The sequence below is a fragment of the Odontesthes bonariensis genome, chromosome 13, assembly GCF_027942865.1.
Source record: "Odontesthes bonariensis isolate fOdoBon6 chromosome 13, fOdoBon6.hap1, whole genome shotgun sequence".
NCBI lineage: Eukaryota > Metazoa > Chordata > Actinopteri > Atheriniformes > Atherinopsidae > Odontesthes > Odontesthes bonariensis.
This window is the reverse complement of record NC_134518.1, coordinates 37,270,199-37,289,548: the sequence shown is the minus strand read 5'-3', so window position 1 is coordinate 37,289,548 and position 19,350 is coordinate 37,270,199. Positions and strand designations below refer to the sequence as shown.

General features: G+C 42.3%; 1 protein-coding gene across 1 annotated transcript; it reads right to left on the bottom strand.

The window, feature by feature from the left end:
* Nucleotides 1-208: 208 nt before the first annotated feature.
* Nucleotides 209-16,580, bottom strand: slc25a48 (solute carrier family 25 member 48). The gene is made up of 7 exons (XM_075480774.1): nucleotides 16,461-16,580; nucleotides 12,985-13,028; nucleotides 11,432-11,503; nucleotides 10,732-10,984; nucleotides 7,084-7,371; nucleotides 3,980-4,113; nucleotides 209-704 (listed from the first exon to the last, which is right to left on the bottom strand). Exons 1-7 carry the CDS (start codon nucleotides 16,513-16,515, stop codon nucleotides 600-602), a joined length of 951 nt encoding a protein of 316 aa, XP_075336889.1. The 5' UTR covers nucleotides 16,516-16,580; the 3' UTR covers nucleotides 209-599.
* Between the last annotated feature and the right edge of the window lie 2,770 nt (nucleotides 16,581-19,350).

Genomic DNA, 19,350 nt, shown 5'->3' with positions numbered 1-19,350 from the left:
AGCAACACTTCTGTGCAACACTTCTGTGCAACAGTTGCAACAGCAACACTTCTGTGCAACACTTCTGTGCAACAGTTGCAACAGCAACACTTCTGTGCAACACTTCTGTGCAACACTTCTGTGCAACACTTCTGTGCAACAGTTGCAACAGCAACACTTCTGTGCAACACTTCTGTGCAACAGTTGCAACAGCAACACTTCTCTGCAACAACACTTCTGTGCAACACTTCTGTGCAACACTTCTGTGCAACACTTATGGCAATAGTTGCAACAACAACACTTCTGTGCAACACGTTGTCTCTTCACAGATGCTAACAGCTGATCTCTTTGTCACACCACACTCTGATAAACACACGTTTTCTCCCTAAAACTTGTCCAACTCATAATGATGCGAATCCATTCGTCTCCTGTTAGCTTCACTTTTACAAATCACCAAAATATTGATAAAATAATGATCACATTGATTAATTCTGTTCCCACAGGCTCCAACCAGAAGTGGAACTCTCCCGGTCTTTGATGAGCTGCACGTGCACGGCTTTGCTGCGCACGTTGTTGGGATGCTTCCCCCCCAGCTGTGCGTCTCCTTCACATCTGCAGTCCTACAGACTCCTGAACAGCTGCAGAGAGAGTTCGTAGGTCAGGAACATGGTGGAGCTCATCGGGAAGCCTCTGATGGCGTTCACTGATGCTCCCCGGAAGAAAACCTGCAAAACAAAAAGGCCAAACTTACATTTGAATGCTTAAAGTGCAACATGTTTAGCTCTCAGAGTTCATGCAGACACCGGAGCTTTGGTGTCATGTATGAGGAAAGTGTCAAAATACACATAAAAACAACAGCTGGGCTTTAGCGTGTTAAAGCAAACCATGGCTATGTTTAAACTATGATTAGTTACTCCCTTAACTTATCTATGCTGCTAACGGATAATGGATCATCTTCTGCTCTGCTAACAAAGTTAGCTGTTTATTTAGCTGTTCATTTAGCTGCTGAGTTAGCTGCTGAATTAGCTGCTGAGTTAGCTGCTGATTTAACTGTCGATTTAGCTGCCGATTTAGCTGTTTATTTAGCTGTCGATTTAGCTGCCGATTTAGCTGCCGATTTAGCTGTTTATTTAGCTGCTGATTTAGTTGTTGATTTAGCTGCTGAGTTAGCTGCTGAGTTAGCTGCCGATTTAGCTGCTGATTAGCTGCTGATTAACTGCCAATTTAGCTACTGATTAGCTGCTGATTTAGATTTCGATTTAGCTGCTGATTAGCTTCTGATTAGGTGCCCATTTAGTTTCCGATTTAGCTGCTGATTTAGCTGCTGATTAGCTGCTGAGTTAGCTGTTGATTTAGTTGCTTGAGTTAGCTGCCGAGTTAGCTGCTAATTTAGCTGTTTATTTAGCTGCTGATTTAGTTGTTGATTTGGCTGCTGAGTTAGCTGCTGAGTTAGCTGCCGATTTAGCTGCTGATTAGCTGCTGATTAACTGCCAATTTAGCTACTGATTAGCTGCTGATTTAGATTTCAATTTAGCTGCTGATTAGCTGCTCATTTAGTTTCCAATTTAGCTGCTGATTTAGCTGCTGATTTAGCTGCTGATTAGCTGCTGAGTTAGCTGCTGAATTAGCTGCAGAGTTAGCTGCCGAATTAGCTGCCGAATGAGCTGCTGAGTTAGCTGCTGATTAGCTGCTGATTAGCTGCTCATTTATCTGCTGATTTAGCTGCCGATTTAGCTGCCGAGTTAGCGGCAGATTTAGCTAATTTAGCTGCTGATTTAGCTGCCGATTTAGCTGCTGAGTTAGCTGCTGAGTTAGCTGCTGAGTTAGCTGCTGATTTAGCTGCTGATATAGCTGCTGATTTTGCTGCTGAGTTAGCTGCTGATTTAGCTGATGAGTTAGCTGCTGAGTTAGCTGCTGATTTAGCAGCTGATTTAGCTGCTGAGTTAGCTGCTGAATTAGCTGCTGAGTTAGCTGCTGATTAGCTGCTGATTAGCTGCTCATTTATCTGCTGATTTAGCTGCCGAGTTAGCGGCAGATTTAGCTAATTTAGCTGCTGATTTAGCTGCCGAATTAGCTGCCGAATGAGCTGCTGAGTTAGCTGCTGATTAGCTGCTGATTAGCTGCTCATTTATCTGCTGATTTAGCTGCCGATTTAGCTGCCGAGTTAGCGGCAGATTTAGCTAATTTAGCTGCTGAGTTAGCTGCTGAGTTAGCTGCTGAGTTAGCTGCTGATTTAGCTGCTGATTTAGCTGCTGATTTCGCTGCTGAGTTAGCTGCTGAGTTAGCTGCTGAGTTAGCTGCTGATTTAGCTGCTGATTTAGCAGCTGAGTTAGCTGCTGAGTTAGCTGCTGAATTAGCTGCTGATTTAGCTGCTGAGTTAGCTGCTGATTTAGCTGCTGATTTAGCTGCTGAGTTAGCTGCTGGTTTAGCTCATTCTCCTGTTTTCTGCTGAGTGGCAGGGAGTGGGCTGTGTTACCATCTCTAACTGTGTGCACGAGGGATACACCCCACAGATACATGTCAGTACCACTAACTCCCGTCTGAGCTCTCAGTCTGTTTCACTGCATCATAGAGGATGAATGACTTAAACCAGCAGATATCATGAAGTGACATGATTACAACATAATTTCTTAGTTTATTCACAAACTTTACAGTTGTTTGCTTTGCTGGTGCCGTCCTCACATCTTATTTACTGTTTTAGCTATTTACTTTCTACCGGATCAATAGAGACGAGAACACTGTGACAAGGCGTTCTTCCTGTTAACGATGGACGGAGCGCCCACAGGTCACTCAGCCGTCCTGTAATAACCTCACCCATCGGTCCATCGGGTCACATGAGCAGCTCAGCTCACCTTCTCTGGTGAATGTGAAGGTGAATGTTCACAGAATGTGTTTGCCAAGCAGCAGTTTCTCCAAACTTTGCAACGTTTCTGAGAAACATCCAAACTCTCTGATAAACGTCTCGTGTGCGAGGACAGAGTTTTTAAAGCTGTGCACGTGTGACGTGACCACGTTTCACAGAATCCGGCCTCCTTTTGTACAGTTTCCATTTCCAGGAATGTTTAATGATCAGTTTAATGATTAAAAACAAGGAGGTTTCCATGGAAACCAGAAGCCTTATTCTGTTGTTCTGTTTAATGACCAAAACGAAGAGTCCAACTTTTATTAAAAGCTCATTTTAAAATTGATTAAAACTCAAGTGACTCATTTTAATTTGACAAAAAAGGCGATCAATCAATCAATCAATCAATCAATCAATCAATCAATCAATCAATCGATCAATCAATCGATCGAACAGGAATTAGTTTCTGAAACCGTTTCCTGAGGCAGAGTGTTTACCCACAATGCATTTCGCTCCTGCCCGAGCCGAAATCAGCCGGCCTGAAGCTGATTTCTCTTAAGCTCTAAACTCTGTAAACTTTAGCAACATTTGAAACATTTTCAGGCGAGAAAGTAGTCGTTTAGATCCCCAACGTGTTGAAAACCTGACAAAATACCGGCTGTTTACAATTTTGTTCCCATGAATTCGGCGCTACTAAAGCTAGCCGCAGTGAGCTAACGCACTTCCTGTTATTTTCACAAAATAAAATACCCGTTGCCTTTTATCATAGGGAAAGCCATTACCATACAATTGGTGCTTTTGTTTTGAAAACAGGAAGTGAACCTACCCTCGTTGAAACTGCCGTTTTGACAGGAAATGGATGAACCAGAGCGACTGTGAGGACTCATAACTGGACTTATTGGACTGACACAATGTGAAATTACACCATAATATGACGAAGCCTCCCAGCTGATAATCTACAGCTTCCCTGCTTCGTTTTATTCACATTTTCAATTTAAACTTCAGCAGTTTGGAAGTTTCAGCCGTTCCAAGACAGACCAAAGTTTATTAAAGTTGACCAAATTCCCTCAGAATAAAAAAGAAACATTTAGCCATTAGCATATATTGAGATGTTGGGGGAGGTCCAGTTAGCGGTTCTGCTGTAAACCACATGCTCACCTGGGCTCCCTCCGTCCTGTAGCTGTCGCTGATGCAGTGGAGGATCCCTTTATACTTCCTCTGCAGCTGAGCGTCGGCCTGCATCCGACTCTTCACTACGTCGGCCGGTGTAGCCGTGACCCAGGAGATGGACCCTGAGGAAGGTCAACGATTAACATGTTTAATCTAATTAATCACATGATTTCCCTGCTCTGCATACTGTCTGATCGATGAGTATACCGTTTTCAAGTATGTAGTATGTAGTAGGCGGTTGGTGGATCCGCAGATTACTTTCTTTTCCTGTTCCACAGCATACGGCAACAGACTTTTACAGAATAAAAGCCTGTGAGCGACAGACTTTTACAGAATAAAAGCCTGTGAGCGACAGACTTTTACAGAATAAAAGCCTGTGAGCAGCAGACTTTTACAGAATAAAAGCCTGTGAGCGACAGACTTTTACAAAATAAAAGCCTGTGAGCGACAGACTTTTACAAAATAAAAGCCTGTGAGCAACAGACTTTTACAAAATAAAAGCCTGTGAGCAGCAGACTTTTACAAAATAAAAGCCTGTGAGCAACAGACTTTTACAATAATAAAATAAATAATAAAACAGGGGTGCTGCGTGTCGTTCCCCCGCTATCTGCCCACTGCTTCCTGTCTCTCTGAACTTTCCCATCTACTAAAGGCGCAAAAGCCCTCAAAACATTTTTTTGTTGTAATTTTTATAAATAAAATAAAATAAAATAAAATAAAATAAAATAAAATAAAATAAAATAAAATAAACGCGTTAATGCACAATAAAATATTTATCGGAGTTAAATAATTAATGCGTGAACGCGATAATAACGAGTTCACTAGCCCAGCCCTAGTTTAATTCCATTTCAGGCCCAGAAATGACATCATATCTAATCTGACCCCAGAGAAAATCTCTCAGTTCAGACAAAGAGTGAAAAAACTCTGAGTTAAAAACGTCTGAACAGAAAGTTGCACATTCAGTCTGCAGGAGGCGTTAGTTCTCTGAACGTCTGAACCGTGGGAACAAACAGCTTCTTCATCGCTCCTATAGCCAACGCTCAGGGGGCCTCTTGATTTACAGCCGAGTCTGGCCGTCTCTGTGCAACGTTTTCCTCCGTCACGTGTTCGCAGCTCGCCTGCATCTGGAAGCAATCGTGCTGAATGCTGCAGAGTTTATCCACGCCGCCCACACGGCTCTCCTCCATGCTGGGATTGGCTGAAAGCAACACGCCCTTCATGCTGTGCGTTTCTGTGCTGATAAGAAGTTTGACCACGAGAAAAAACGCCCGCGTGAGGCAGAAATGACGTCGGCTTCCTTAAATTACACGGCCTGGGAATGAGGTCTTCAGATATTTATAACAAATCATGACAGAAAAAGTCAATTAAACAGAAAAAAAACAGAACTCCTGCAGTGTGGGAGACGAGCAAAGGTCTGCAAATAAACAGAAATCATCCAAAATACAGACAACGAGCAACCCCTGCTGCTGGTCTGTAGACTCAGTCTGAAAACATTTCAGAGAGAATAAAAACACGTTATTGACCAGGAACGGAGCTCCAGAGGTGTTTTCTGTAAGTTACCAGAGCCAGAAAGTACTTTATGTCTTTAGTTTTCACTATTAGGACCGGGCAACGATCAAAACTTTTAATCTTATTAATCACATGATTTCCCTGATTAATCACGATTAATCTCATTTGTTCGCAGAATCCAAAAATGAATCCAAAAGTAGCGTATAGCTTTTAGCATTTAGTTTTATTTTAAATGTGCTGCCATATGAATGAAAGTGCCATAACATTTGTTGTGCAAACACACTTTTAACATCAGCATCTTTCTGTAGTTTTTATGTAGAAGCCTCGCTCCACTGTCTGTTTCCTTGAATGACTTGCTGCTATCAGTTGTGTGTTTTGCCTTTAAGTGATATTTTAGACTGGAACTACTACGCTGAGAAGACAATTCAACTTGGCAGTGTTTACAGATGACTTTGGTTCTGTCGACTCCGCCGTCTGGAAGAACTTTAACATGAAAATGGCCGAGTAAAAGTTCCGTACCCTTCTCCATGTTTGGTGGATCCAAAGATTACTTTCTCTTCCTGTTCCACAGCAGACAGCAGCAGACTTTTACAAAATAAAAGCCTGTGAGCAACAGACTTTTACAAAATAAAAGCCTGTGAGCAACAGACTTTTACAATAATATAATAAATAATAAAAACTGCGTTAATGTGCGATAAAATATTTATCGGCGTTAAATAATTAACACTTTAACGCGATAATAACGAGTTAACTCGCCCGGCGAATGATTAGTGTCCCTTGTGTTGTATTTGTTGTTGTAGTGTTTAGGATTATTTTTATTATGCTTTTGCTTCTGTGCAGCACTTTGGTCGACTGAGGTTGTTTTAAATGTGCTCGATAAAAATAGACTATGGCTATGACTTAATTTATCTGGGCTGTTCTTTGTTTTTAAATTCATTTAAATTATTTTATTTGTTTCTCTTTATATTCTTTTATCAAATCAAATCAAATCAAATCAAATTGATTTGTAGCACATTTCATGTACAAAACAATTCAAAGTGCTTCACATAAAATAAAAGCATTGCAGCAGGGAGTGTGAGAAGCATTAAAATACATAAAAGAATTTTAAATTTAAAAGTTTTTGAATTGGCTCTATATGAACGAATTGGATTATTCTATGAATAATTATGATTACAAATAACTGAATTCCAATTGGCTTGAATTGGACTTTATTATCTAAGTGCCTTGAGATGACATTTGTTGTATTTGGCGCTACATAAATAAAAATTAATTGAATTGAATTGAATATAAAGAGAAACAAATAAAATCATTTAAATGAATTTAAAAACAAGCAACAGTCAAGATAAGTTAAAAGATACCGTGCAGTTTATGTATTTTTAATGCTTCTTCCACTCCCTGCTGCAATGCTTTTATTTTATGTGAAGCAATTTGAATTGTTTGTACATGAAATGTGCTACAAATCAATTTGATTCGATTTGATTTATGACGATGACTCCAACAAGAAAGCTTCAGTTAAACAAATCTCACAGTTAAACAGGAAGTATTCTGATGTTCAAAAGCTGAACACCAGATGCTAAATTTACCTGCTAATCCTCCAGCGAGCCATATGGAGCAGGGGTGGGGGCTGGACGAGGCGTCCGGCCTCAGCAGGTCACAGAGGACGGCGTACGGGAGGAAGTAGAGCGTGTATCCAGGGACGTCCCTCAGGATCATGGCCCCGGCCCCTCTGTACAGGCCCTGGGGGCCCTCGGTCTGCAGGATGCTGCTGATGCAGTGGATGGGGCCTCGGTAGAGCCGCTGGCTGGGGATGCTGACGGAGCGCAGAGGGATGCTGGTTCCGCTGGGCATGTTGCCAGCAAGGTGCAGGTTTTCTGAGTTAAGGCGAGACACGGCAGGCAAAAACAGTCAATTCTGAGATTTTGAGCCAGTCTACTCCTTCAATCAATATGTGTTCTTTCAACCTGCTTTAAAGAAAACGTTGAAAACATAAATTAAACTGTTTATTTCATCACATTTTGAGCGTTTCGCCCAAATTTACCAAAATGAATTCCCCTATTTAAATCTTTAAAAGCCGTTTTTTTATTTTTCCAGTATCAATATCTCAGCCTATGGAGCACCTACTAACACCAAACTTGCCAGTTATACACTTAGCAGTATTCTGAAGATATTTACAGAAGCATATTTAATGAGATAATGCCTCATTTGCATAATTAAACATACAAATTTCTAAAACTTGTAATACATTTTTTTTCATACTTGTATAAGTAATCGACTGAGGAAGTTTCATGGTGATATCTATTATTTTAAAATATTACCCTGTCCACCTGTAGTGTCTGGCCTTAAACAAGACGAGAACGTTAGAAGTTTCTTTCTGTGGAGACGGCCAACTGAACCTTTTAATCTCTGATTTACTCTAACTCCGGTAAAAAGAACACAACGGTGTCATTTCAGTGTGTTTCTCCACACTGTGAACTATAATTGTGCTGACTGGAAGTGAGAAGGTCAGAAACATTTGTGTTCATGTCAGCAAGGAACAGCAGAGATGAAATAACCCACAAATACCACACACTTCATTTCTCAGCAGTTTCTCGTTGGCAGTTAAAATGTCGACTTTTTATTTCTGTGATAAAATAGTCTTACTGTTTCATGTTTATCAAGGCACAGCACTTCAGATGAGTTCACTCTGACTAAGCTCTCTGGCACTTTGCACAATCATAAAACAATCAGGAATATGAAGTTCCTTTGAGAAAGTTAATAAAACAAATGTGAGCTGCAGGTGACTGCAGGTGTAAGAGAGGTGAGCTTGGCAAACACATGAAAAGGCTGTAAATGTTTCATTCTTACAATTTAACTGATGTGAACACAGTTTGATAAGTTTACCGTTTAACAGCCCAGACAATACAACCCCAACCAAGGATATGACCAAAGATACGACCAAAGATACGACCAAAGATACGACCAAAGATAGGACCAAAGATACGACCAAAGATACGACCAAAGATACGACCAAAGATACGACCAAAGATACGACCAAAGATACGACCAAAGATAGGACAAAGGATATGACCAAAGATACGACCAAAGATACGACCAAGGATAGGACCAAAGATACGACCAAAGATACGACCAAAGATACGACCAAAGATAGGACCAAGGATATGACCAAAGATACGACCAAAGATACGACCAAGGATATGACCAAAGATACGACCAAAGATACGACCAAAGATACGACCAAAGATACGACCAAAGATAGGACCAAAGATACGACCAAAGATACGACCAAAGATAGGACCAAAGATACGACCAAAGATAGGACCAAAGATAGGACCAAAGATACGACCAAAGATACGACCAAAGATACGACCAAAGATATCACCAAAGATACGACCAAAGATACGACCAAAGATACGACCAAAGATAGGACCAAAGATAGGACCAAAGATACGACCAAAGATACGACCAAAGATACGACCAAAGATATCACCAAAGATACGACCAAAGATACGACCAAAGATACGACCAAAGATACGACCAAAGATACGACCAAAGATATCACCAAAGATACGACCAAAGATACGACCAAAGATAGGACCAAAGATACGACCAAAGATATCACCAAAGATACGACCAAAGATACGACCAAAGATACGACCAAAGATACGACCAAAGATATCACCAAAGATACGACCAAAGATACGACCAAAGATACGACCAAAGATACGACCAAAGATACGACCAAAGATATCACCAAAGATACGACCAAAGATACGACCAAAGATACGACCAAAGATACGACCAAAGATACGACCAAAGATACGACCAAAGATACGACCAAAGATAGGACCAAAGATAGGACCAAAGATACGACCAAAGATACGACCAAAGATACGACCAAAGATACGACCAAAGATACGACCAAAGATAGGACCAAAGATATCACCAAAGATACGACCAAAGATACGACCAAAGATACGACCAAAGATATCACCAAAGATACCACCAAAGATACGACCAAAGATACGACCAAAGATACGACCAAAGACACGACCAAAGATACGACCAAAGATATCACCAAAGATACGACCAAAGATACGACCAAAGATACGACCAAAGATATCACCAAAGATACCACCAAAGATACGACCAAAGATACGACCAAAGATACGACCAAAGACACGACCAAAGATACGACCAAAGATACGACCAAAGACACGACCAAAGATACGACCAAAGATACGACCAAAGATACGACCAAAGATATCACCAAAGATACGACCAAAGATACGACCAAAGATACGACCAAAGATACGACCAAAGATACGACCAAAGATAGGACCAAAGATACGACCAAAGATACGACCAAAGATACGACCAAAGATACGACCAAAGATACGACCAAAGATACGACCAAAGATACGACCAAAGATACGACCAAAGATACGACCAAAGATACGACCAAAGATACGACCAAAGATACGACCAAAGATACGACCAAAGATACGACCAAAGATACGACCAAAGATACGACCAAAGATATCACCAAAGATACGACCAAAGATACGACCAAAGATACGACCAAAGATACGACCAAAGATACGACCAAAGATACGACCAAAGATAGGACCAAAGATACGACCAAAGATAGGACCAAAGATACGACCAAAGATACGACCAAAGATATCACCAAAGATACGACCAAAGATACGACCAAAGATACGACCAAAGATACGACCAAAGATACGACCAAAGATACGACCAAAGATACGACCAAAGATACGACCAAAGATACGACCAAAGATACGACCAAAGATAGGACCAAAGACACGACCAAAGATACGACCAAAGATACGACCAAAGATACGACCAAAGATACGACCAAAGATACGACCAAAGATACGACCAAAGATACGACCAAAGATAGGACCAAAGATACGACCAAAGATACGACCAAAGATACGACCAAAGATACGACCAAAGATAGGACCAAAGATACGACCAAAGATACGACCAAAGATACGACCAAAGATACGACCAAAGATAGGACCAAAGATATCACCAAAGATACGACCAAAGATACGACCAAAGATACGACCAAAGATACGACCAAAGATACGAACAAAGATACGACCAAAGATACGACCAAAATATGACCTAATTTTTTGTTTTATTAGTTGAAAAAGAATAAATGAATAAATGAACGAAGCCCCAGCAAACAAACCCTGATTTACCTGCCAGCACCATCTGCGTCTGCATTTGCAGTCGGATCTTGACCAGATCCACCGGAGCGCCCAGGCCCACGGACATCAGCCCGGTCAGCATGCTGGCCACCGTCAGGTCCAACATGCCGCAGGGATGCCGCCCGTCGCCGTAGCGATACTGGCTGACGAGCCTCTGAACGTTGCTGAAGAAGCCAAACACAGCTGAGTTGTAGACCGTGACGCTGGCCAGCGGGAAAGACATGCCCTTAAAGAACCCCGCCACCTGAGCGCCACATCCAACAGAGGGAAAACAGTCACTGGTTGTCATGGTTACTGCTAGTAAACAAAAATACAGAAGTGAAAAAGGGTCAAATCTGGAAACTTTTAAACTTCTGAGGATATCAGCTCTGCACATTATTGCAATCCTTGTTGCAGGTATGAGGTTTGGGAGACATATGTTAAAAATAAAATACAGCCGTGCACGTGAGCTGTGGGAGAAGGAGGCCCGAAGGAGGCCTGTGGTTAATGGCAGCGAGAGCTGAGCTCAAACTGACACATCTGGAGACTCAGAAAGCAGTGAAAGAGTACAAAAAGAGCAAAAACACACGTCCTGAATCCTGGGACCGACCCAGAATCCTCCTGTGTTCTGAACACGGTCCCAACCACCAGTGCACGGATGATACAGAGCATTATTTTAAAGAAATGTGCAGCAAACAGAGGAGGAGTTTACCGTTTCCTTCCTGTAGATGGTGAGGATGCAGTGCAGAGTGTTTCTGTAGCCTTTGCCCGCCTGGAGACGCGTCTGCAGAAAAGAGAAAAGAGTTTAAATCTCAGGACAATCACTCTGGACATTCATTTTCCACTCCTTCCCATCAGAAAAGTTCTGGCTTCAATCCATTTGCAGCTGGACCTTTGTCCACATTTCTCTGCCTGCAGACGATGTCGTTGGGGGAAAAAACTGAAAGATGTTCTGCAGCAGGAGGGAATTTACAGCATCTTTACAGCACGGATAAAAGCTGAATATAACTGACAAGCTTTTGTCTACATGCTGTTTTCGAAGGCGTAGCTAAACTCAGATTTATTTCCACAGGTGTGGAAGCGACCTCCCATTTTATATCAGACTGCCCATTTTTAAAACTCGTCTTGAAACCATTTTTATTCCCTGGCTTTTAACCCAGCATCAGACTCTGTTTCTGTTGCTGTTATTGTTTTAATTTTGTTGTTTTTGCATTGTTCTTGTGTTTTATGCCTTGTGTATTTTGTGTTGTACAGCACTTTGTTTCAGCCGCGGCTGTGTTAAAAGGCTTTATAAATAAAGTTGAGCTGAGATTCTGAGACAAACTGTCGGGTTTGACTTTAATCCAAATAAACTGTAAAGGCATTTTTTTCTGCTTCACTGCACTCAGAGAAATGATTAACGATGCTTTATCAGCACTTTGTGGTTAATGTTTTATCAGATCAGGAAGTGAAACGTTTTACATTTACTTTGCTAACGAAGGAATCTGACTTGTGATGAGGAGGATGTTTGACTCCTCAGAAGATTTCATAAAGTTATTATCTTTAATAAAGGCAGCGCCACAGGTTCGTCATCCTTTGGTCTGTGATGGAAGATGAGTCTACAGCACGTGTCAGATAAAGATGGGAGAGGTCCCACACCTCTCTGACCTCTCTGACCTATATTTATTTTTTTATTTATATATTTTTATTTTTTAATATATATATATATATATATATTTTTTTATGAATTTATTATTATTATTATTTATTTTTTCCTTAATATACGGATTTTGTGTATGTTATGTGTGTATATGTGTATATATGCGTGTATATATATCTATATGTGTATGTGTATACATATGTATGTATGTATATGCACATGTATATTCTGTGGGGAGAGGGGTGTAGGGTTGGAGTTTGTCTGGGCCTGTCTGTGTCTCTGTCTTTGTCCTGTGTTTGTGTTGAGAGTTATTGTAGTGAATTGTGTTTTTGTGATTGTTTTGTTGTGAGCGGGTTGGAATATTAAAAGCAAAGCTTCCTCCATCCCCTTTTCAAATCGTAGTGTTGTAGCTAATTGTGAAACTCTATTCTGTATACAGATTTGAAACAAATAAAGCAACAAACAAACAAACAAAAGAATGTCCTGAACCCTGAACCAGTGTCCCGTCAGGCCTATGAAGAGGAGATCCTGCAGCGAACGCCCCACTTTGCAGCTTTACAGCAGCTGTAATCAGGGTGAGACGGCTGTAAAAGTGCAGGATCGGTGTTAGATCAGCTCTTAAATACCTTGACTGTGTCCAGCGGATGTCCTACGACCACACTGGCTGCTCCTGTGGCCAAAAGAGAAGAAACAGACCATGAACTTCTAACTTTACTTCTAACTTTCCTTTAACTGTGAGATGTGCTGCAGTGCAAACAGACGCTCTGACACGTCTGTGTTCGCTTTGCAGGTCAACAGTGAGCCACCACCATGTTTAGCTGTAGAAAAAACACCTTAAACTATCTTTTTCCTTTTCCTAAAGGGACCCCATCATTAGAAAAAGTCAGACTTTATTTTTGTTTATGTTTCCATGTGGGCTGTACACCACTAGGGTACAAAGATTGTCTTATGGGTCATTTTTGACCCGTGAATTATAAAAACATTTAAACAGCAGAAAAAAGTTCACTGTTTTTTTCCCTTTCAATATAATTAATTCAGAAGTAATTACTTCACATTTATATAATAGCAATAATGAACCTTTATTATGTAAAAGAAAACTGAGAAAACAAGAAAACTGTTGGTCCAACTGACCAAAAAAACAAAAAAAAGTGTAATCCTGAAAACTGGTGATTGTCTTTTTGTATTGTGTAACAAAAACTACATGATAAAAAATGTATTGAATTGAGTTGAATAGATAAACAACAGGTGGTTTCATACTACTTAATAGATTTTGGATTTAAAATTCAATTAAGTTGCTTTATTTTGGGCCTTTGGTAGGGCGGCTCATTTCTGACCCGTAGGACAAAGGGAGTAAACACAATGTTAAGACCGCACAAAGGGTTAAATCTGCTGGACTTCAGTAACTCTGGAGCACGTTTAGCACGCAAACAAATAATGATATCCGGCTGGATTTTGGCTCAAGGTTAGAAGCAGCTCATCAAAAACCAGCTGACATATCTGAACATGAGTTCAGCTCAGCAACGTGGGGAGAAAGTTACAGAAAAGCAGCGTCTGAAGCATGAAACTGTCCTGAAATCAGGAACAAATCATATTTCTGTCTTTTATGGACTCACTGCTTAGAATTTATTTAGTTTTTCCCCAAATATCTTTAATGAAAGCTGCAATACTTTCAGTTTCAGGCCGTTTTTTGTCTTTTTTAACTCACACATATTCAATTCAATTCAGTTTTATTTATATGACATCTCAAGGCACTTAGATAATAAAGTCCAATTCAAGCCAATTGGAATTCAATTCATTGTAATCATAATTATTTATAAAATAATCCAATTCATTCATATAGAGCCAATTCAAAAACAATAAAACAATAACAATATGTAAAACAATACAAAAACACTGATAAAAATGTAGAAGAAAATAATTAAATTAATTTACAGAGTGCTTTACAGTAATAAACAGTGAATAACCCCCCCACCAGCACACATACTGCTGGTTATTTATGGAATAAAAGGTAGAACAGGCACACATTAGTACCTCTAAATGAGTGAAATAGGACATAAAGGGAAAAAATTTGACTGTAATTTTCTCAAGTTTTAAAAAAGAACATTTTTAAGCCACCGGGAAACAGACGGATATTTATCAGACTTCCAATGCAACCATAATAAACGTCTTATTAGTGAGGAAGTGATGCTATAATATGCTTTAGTGTTGAGTTAAATGCAAGTGAGGCAGGTTTATCTGTACAGCAACAATCCAACAACAAAGGGGATTCTTTACAGAGACATTAAAACAGTGGAAATAAAAAGACAGTTTGCAGAGCGTTTACCCACAATGCATCTCGCTCCTGCCCGAGCTGAAATCAGCCGGCCTGAAGCTGATTTCTCTTAAGCTCTAAACTCTGTAAACTTTAGCAACATTTGAAACATTTTCAGGTGAGAAAGTAGTCGTTTAGATCCCCAACGTGTTGAAAACCTGACAAAATACCGGCTGTTTACAATTTTGTTCCCACAAATTCGGCGCTACTAAAGCTAGCCGCAGTGAGCTAACGCACTTCCTGTTATTTTCACAAAATAAAATACCCGTTGCCTTTTATCATAGGGAAAGCCATTACCATACAATTGGTGCTTTTGTTTTGAAAACAGGAAGTGAACCTACCCTCGTTGTAGCTAGCTTGAAACTGCCGTTTTGACAGGAAATGACGATCGGCGACGTCACGTTACGTTGCATCTTGGGTAGTTTGAGTATGAGTAGTAACCTCATGATGCATACCCAACATTTAGGAGGATCTAGTATGCATCCGGGAACTTCTGCTTACTCAAACTCGCATACTAACTCAGAAAGTTAGTATGAGTAGTAGGAGAAGTATGCGGTTTGGAACACAGCCCTGGACGAGTTTTTCCAGGTCCTGCTGAGACATCAGATCTTTGAACCTCGATATATTCGTAAGGTGATAGTAGGCTTTGTTCTTGCCTTCCTGAGGGCGTTTTACCCGAGTGGCCCTGAGACTCATGTCTGGGTCCCTCTGAGCTGAACTGCTGAGCAGCTGAGAGTGAGCACATGAATAATGAGTCTGTGTGGATGAGTGGAAAATCTCGCCTTCTTGTTCCAAAACCAGCAGGACAAAAGGCGAAGTGTTCACTCTGAAAACATTTAGATTCCTGGCAGAAATAAAGTGAACCTAAAGGCTTCACTTTATTGTGAGCTCTGACTTTTTCCTGGAGAACCATTTTGTGATGCAAATGTATTACTCTGTTGAACGCATATTGTTCTGAGAAGCAAAACGCTTTATTTTTTAAACCCCAGCCAACTAGCCGGACTACCTTCATCAACACCAAAACGAGGCTGGAACTCTGCTCACAGGACGCAGCAGGGGGTAAGAAGATGTTCAGAAATGATGCTGCTGATATGGGATGTTACACAGCTTCATGTCAAAAGAGGCGAACTGTCCCTTTAAAGAGACGAACTGTCCCTTTAAAGCTTCAGCTCCTCTGAGGAGTTTCTGATGGAACAAACAGAGCTGAACACAGCGGAGGGGACTCAGAGTTTCAGATTCCTCACCCTAACCCACAGATATGATTCCGTTCTAAAGGATGAATCTGAGACCTACTTTTTTCTGGTTACGCAACTCGTGGCACAGCAGCAGCGCCCCCACTTCGTGTCTGTCGCCGCGTGCCCGTCAGCGCGTGCCCGTGCCCGCAGTTACAAACTTAATGAGAAAAGCTGTGACAGTCTCTGGACGCATTAGCGGACGATTTGGCAGCTTTATGTCGGTTCTGAGCGGAGGGGGTCCCTGGGTTGCCCCGGGGACCCCCTTTTGGACCCTTTTGGACCCCTTTGGATCCCTTTGGGACCCTTTGGGACCCTTTGGGACCCTTTGGGACCCCACAATTGTTTACAAAGAAGGTGGATGCTTCAGATGCTGCAGAAAAACTCCAGTTTTTTGTTTCTGAGGCCATGAAAAGGTCATTTAGAGAAGCAATGATGCGGCTTTAAGAAGCAGGGGTGGATGGAGCCCCTTTACCCCCCATTTATTACCCCACTGTACCCCCCCAAACACACAGAAACTCTGCATAAAGCATGAAAAAAAGCATGAAAAGTCTCTCACCTGCGATCCATCCCGCAATAAAGTCATCCAAGCGAAAACTCTGTGAACTCTGCATGTTCAGAACTCATCGGAAACTGGCTCCCAGGGTTCGGCAGGACGGGAGAGACTTCGGCTTTTACCGGCGGCAGCTCGGTTGTTCGCGTTTCTGAGAGGAGAAAAACATTTTAAAGAGAGTGTGTTACCGAGGGGACGGTGTCGAGGCAGCAGCCAATCAGAGCCGAGGGAGACTCTGCGGAGACAGATGAGCCGACCAATCAGGCAAAAGCCGAACAGCCAATGAGGAAGCTGTGATGGAAATGAGCCATGAGGAGGAACAGGAGCTGCGCATGCGCTGTTAAAGGGACAGTTCGCCTCTTTTGACATGAAGTAAAACATAAAATATATTTTATACAAAAATTATATTTTTATAATATTTGATAAAATATTATATTGTTTTAATATATTACAATATTATTTTGATAATAATATTATCATTAAAATAATAATAAGTAATAATGAGCCAGCCTGCAACCACCAAGACTGTCAGGAGATGGTCTGAGGAGGCCAATGAGACCCTGCAGGGCTGCTATGAAGCCACAAACTGGCAGACGCTCTGTGAGCCGCATGGGGAGGACATTGATGGGCTCACAGAGTGTGTCTCTGATTAAATAAACTTCTGCGTAGACACCATCGTCCCACCAAAGACTGTCCTTTGTTATCCAAATAACAAGCCGTGGGTGACAAAGGACATAAAGTACATTCTCAATAAGAAGAAGAGGGCTTTCAGAGGCAACAGGGAAAAGGTGCAAACGATCCAGAGGGAGCTGAAGGGCGGTTTATGGTCGGAAACCAGGTCGTCTGCGTGTGTGTCGCAGTTAACGCAGACATGCCCCCCCCCCCCTTACGCAGACACTCTGGTGCACCTCCCCAAAATTGTAACTCACCGCAGACAGTGCCGCAGATATCGTTGCAGGGAGGTGAGAAAGGAGGCCTCTGATTGGTCAACTCTACATCCGCTCTACACTATGCGTATTTCCGGTTTGCTAACCGGCTAATGGTGACGCTAACCGTGCTAACCGTGACGCTTCTTTCGCCTCTCTGCCAGCTCCAGTAGTAGCAATATTTCTTCTATTTCTAGATCGATCAGCTGCATCTCAATCAAAGTGCGCATTCATCCAGTCGCCATTGTTGTTGAATGACCTCCGTAACCGTAACACCCACAATCCTAGCTTGTTCGTGATTGTCCCTCTTGCGTTGTGGCGTGGGATTAACATAGCGCAGACCGCGCTTCAAAAGTGGGCATAAATCAAAAATAACTGCGTCATGTCTGCGACACACTGCTGCGAGAGTATACACGGCCCTTGAGCCTGAGGCTACGGCTACACGAAAACGAAACGAGGGTTTTTTTGAAAACGGGTACGAAAATTATTGCGACCACACAGGAAAGCTTCTGTAAAGAATCAGGTCCAGATGGAAACGCTGGAAACGCTGAAAACGATGCAGTACACACGCCACACCTCTAGGTGCGCTGTAAGCCCCCCCCACCGGTTACACCAGAACTATAGAAGAAGCAATGCGAGTACGCCCCTCCTTCTACCAGCGCGAAGCTCACGTTGTTCCTTCAACAACGCCGCTGTAGTTAGCAGTGTCTGCAGCAGGGCTGCTATCAATGTTGTGGGGTCCATGATGATCGCTGTCTGTCCTTGTTGTGCTGTCTTCTTCTTCCGGATTTTTAATAGATGTTGCCGCTTTTTGTTCTGGTCACTGACGTATGTGTATACGTCACTGGCGTTAGCCATGTGGCTGTGACGCAGATGTAAACAAATCCGTTCTGGCTGTAACAATGGAAACGATGCCGTTCTCAGATCTTCCCACTCTGGAACCCGTTCTCCAAAACTATCGTTTTGGGGTAGTGGGAACGCCGGCTCCGTGTGGCCGCGACAGCCAAACGATAAGAAAAAGTATCGTTTACAGTGAAAAACGTTTCCGTGTAACCAGACCCTGTGTCTTCACAAGGTCCCCGTGATGTGGAAAACGTCTTACATCGTTCCTGTGCCGAAGACGCCGCGCCCCATAAGGACTACAGACCCGTTGCCATGAGGACTACAGATCCATTGCCATGAGGACTACAGACCCGTTGCCATGAGGACTACAGACCCGTTGCCATGAGGACTACAGACCCGTTGCCATGAGGACTACAGACCCGTTGCCATGAGGACTACAGACCCGTTGCCATAAGGACTACAGACCCGTTGCCATGAGGACTACAGACCCGTTGCCATGAGGACTACAGACCCGTTGCCATGAGGACTACAGACCCGTTGCCATGAGGACTACAGACCCGTTGCCATGAGGACTACAGACCCGTTGCCATAAGGACTACAGACCCGTTGCCATGAGGACTACAGACCCGTTGCCATGAGGACTACAGACCCGTTGCCATGAGGACTACAGACCCGTTGCCATGAGGACTACAGACCCGTGCCATTGACGTCACACATCATGAAGACCCTGGAGAGACTCATCCTCCGGCCCATGGTCAGACCACTTCTGGACCCCCTCCAGTTCGCATACCAGCACGACTAGGAGTTGAGGACGCCATCATCTACCTGCTCAACCGTGTCTACGCCCACCTGGACAAGCCAGCGAGCACTGTGAGAGTCACGTTCTTTGACTTCTCCAGTGCATTCAACACCATCAGGCCGGCTCTGCTGGGTGAGAAACTGACGGCGATGCAGGTGGATGCCAGCACCTTCAGCCTGAGACTGACTGCACCACGCTGCACCACAGGAAGTCATTCCTGTCTGTGAACATCAAACTGTACAATTCCACTGTCTGACATCACTTCACCATGTGCAATAACAATAATAATTAGCTACTGAGTAGCATTGTAAAGTCTGTTTACTGTTTA

Coding starts and splice junctions, on each gene's coding strand:
- slc25a48 (XM_075480774.1), bottom strand. CDS start 16,515: ATGCAGAGTTCACAGAGTTTTCGCTTGGATGACTTTATTGCGGGATGG. Junction 13,029..16,460: donor TATTGCGGGATGGATCGCAG/GTGAGAGACTTT, acceptor TTTTGGCCACAG/GAGCAGCCAGTGTGGTCGTA. Junction 11,504..12,984: donor ATCCGCTGGACACAGTCAAG/GTATTTAAGAGC, acceptor TCTTTTCTGCAG/ACGCGTCTCCAGGCGGGCAA.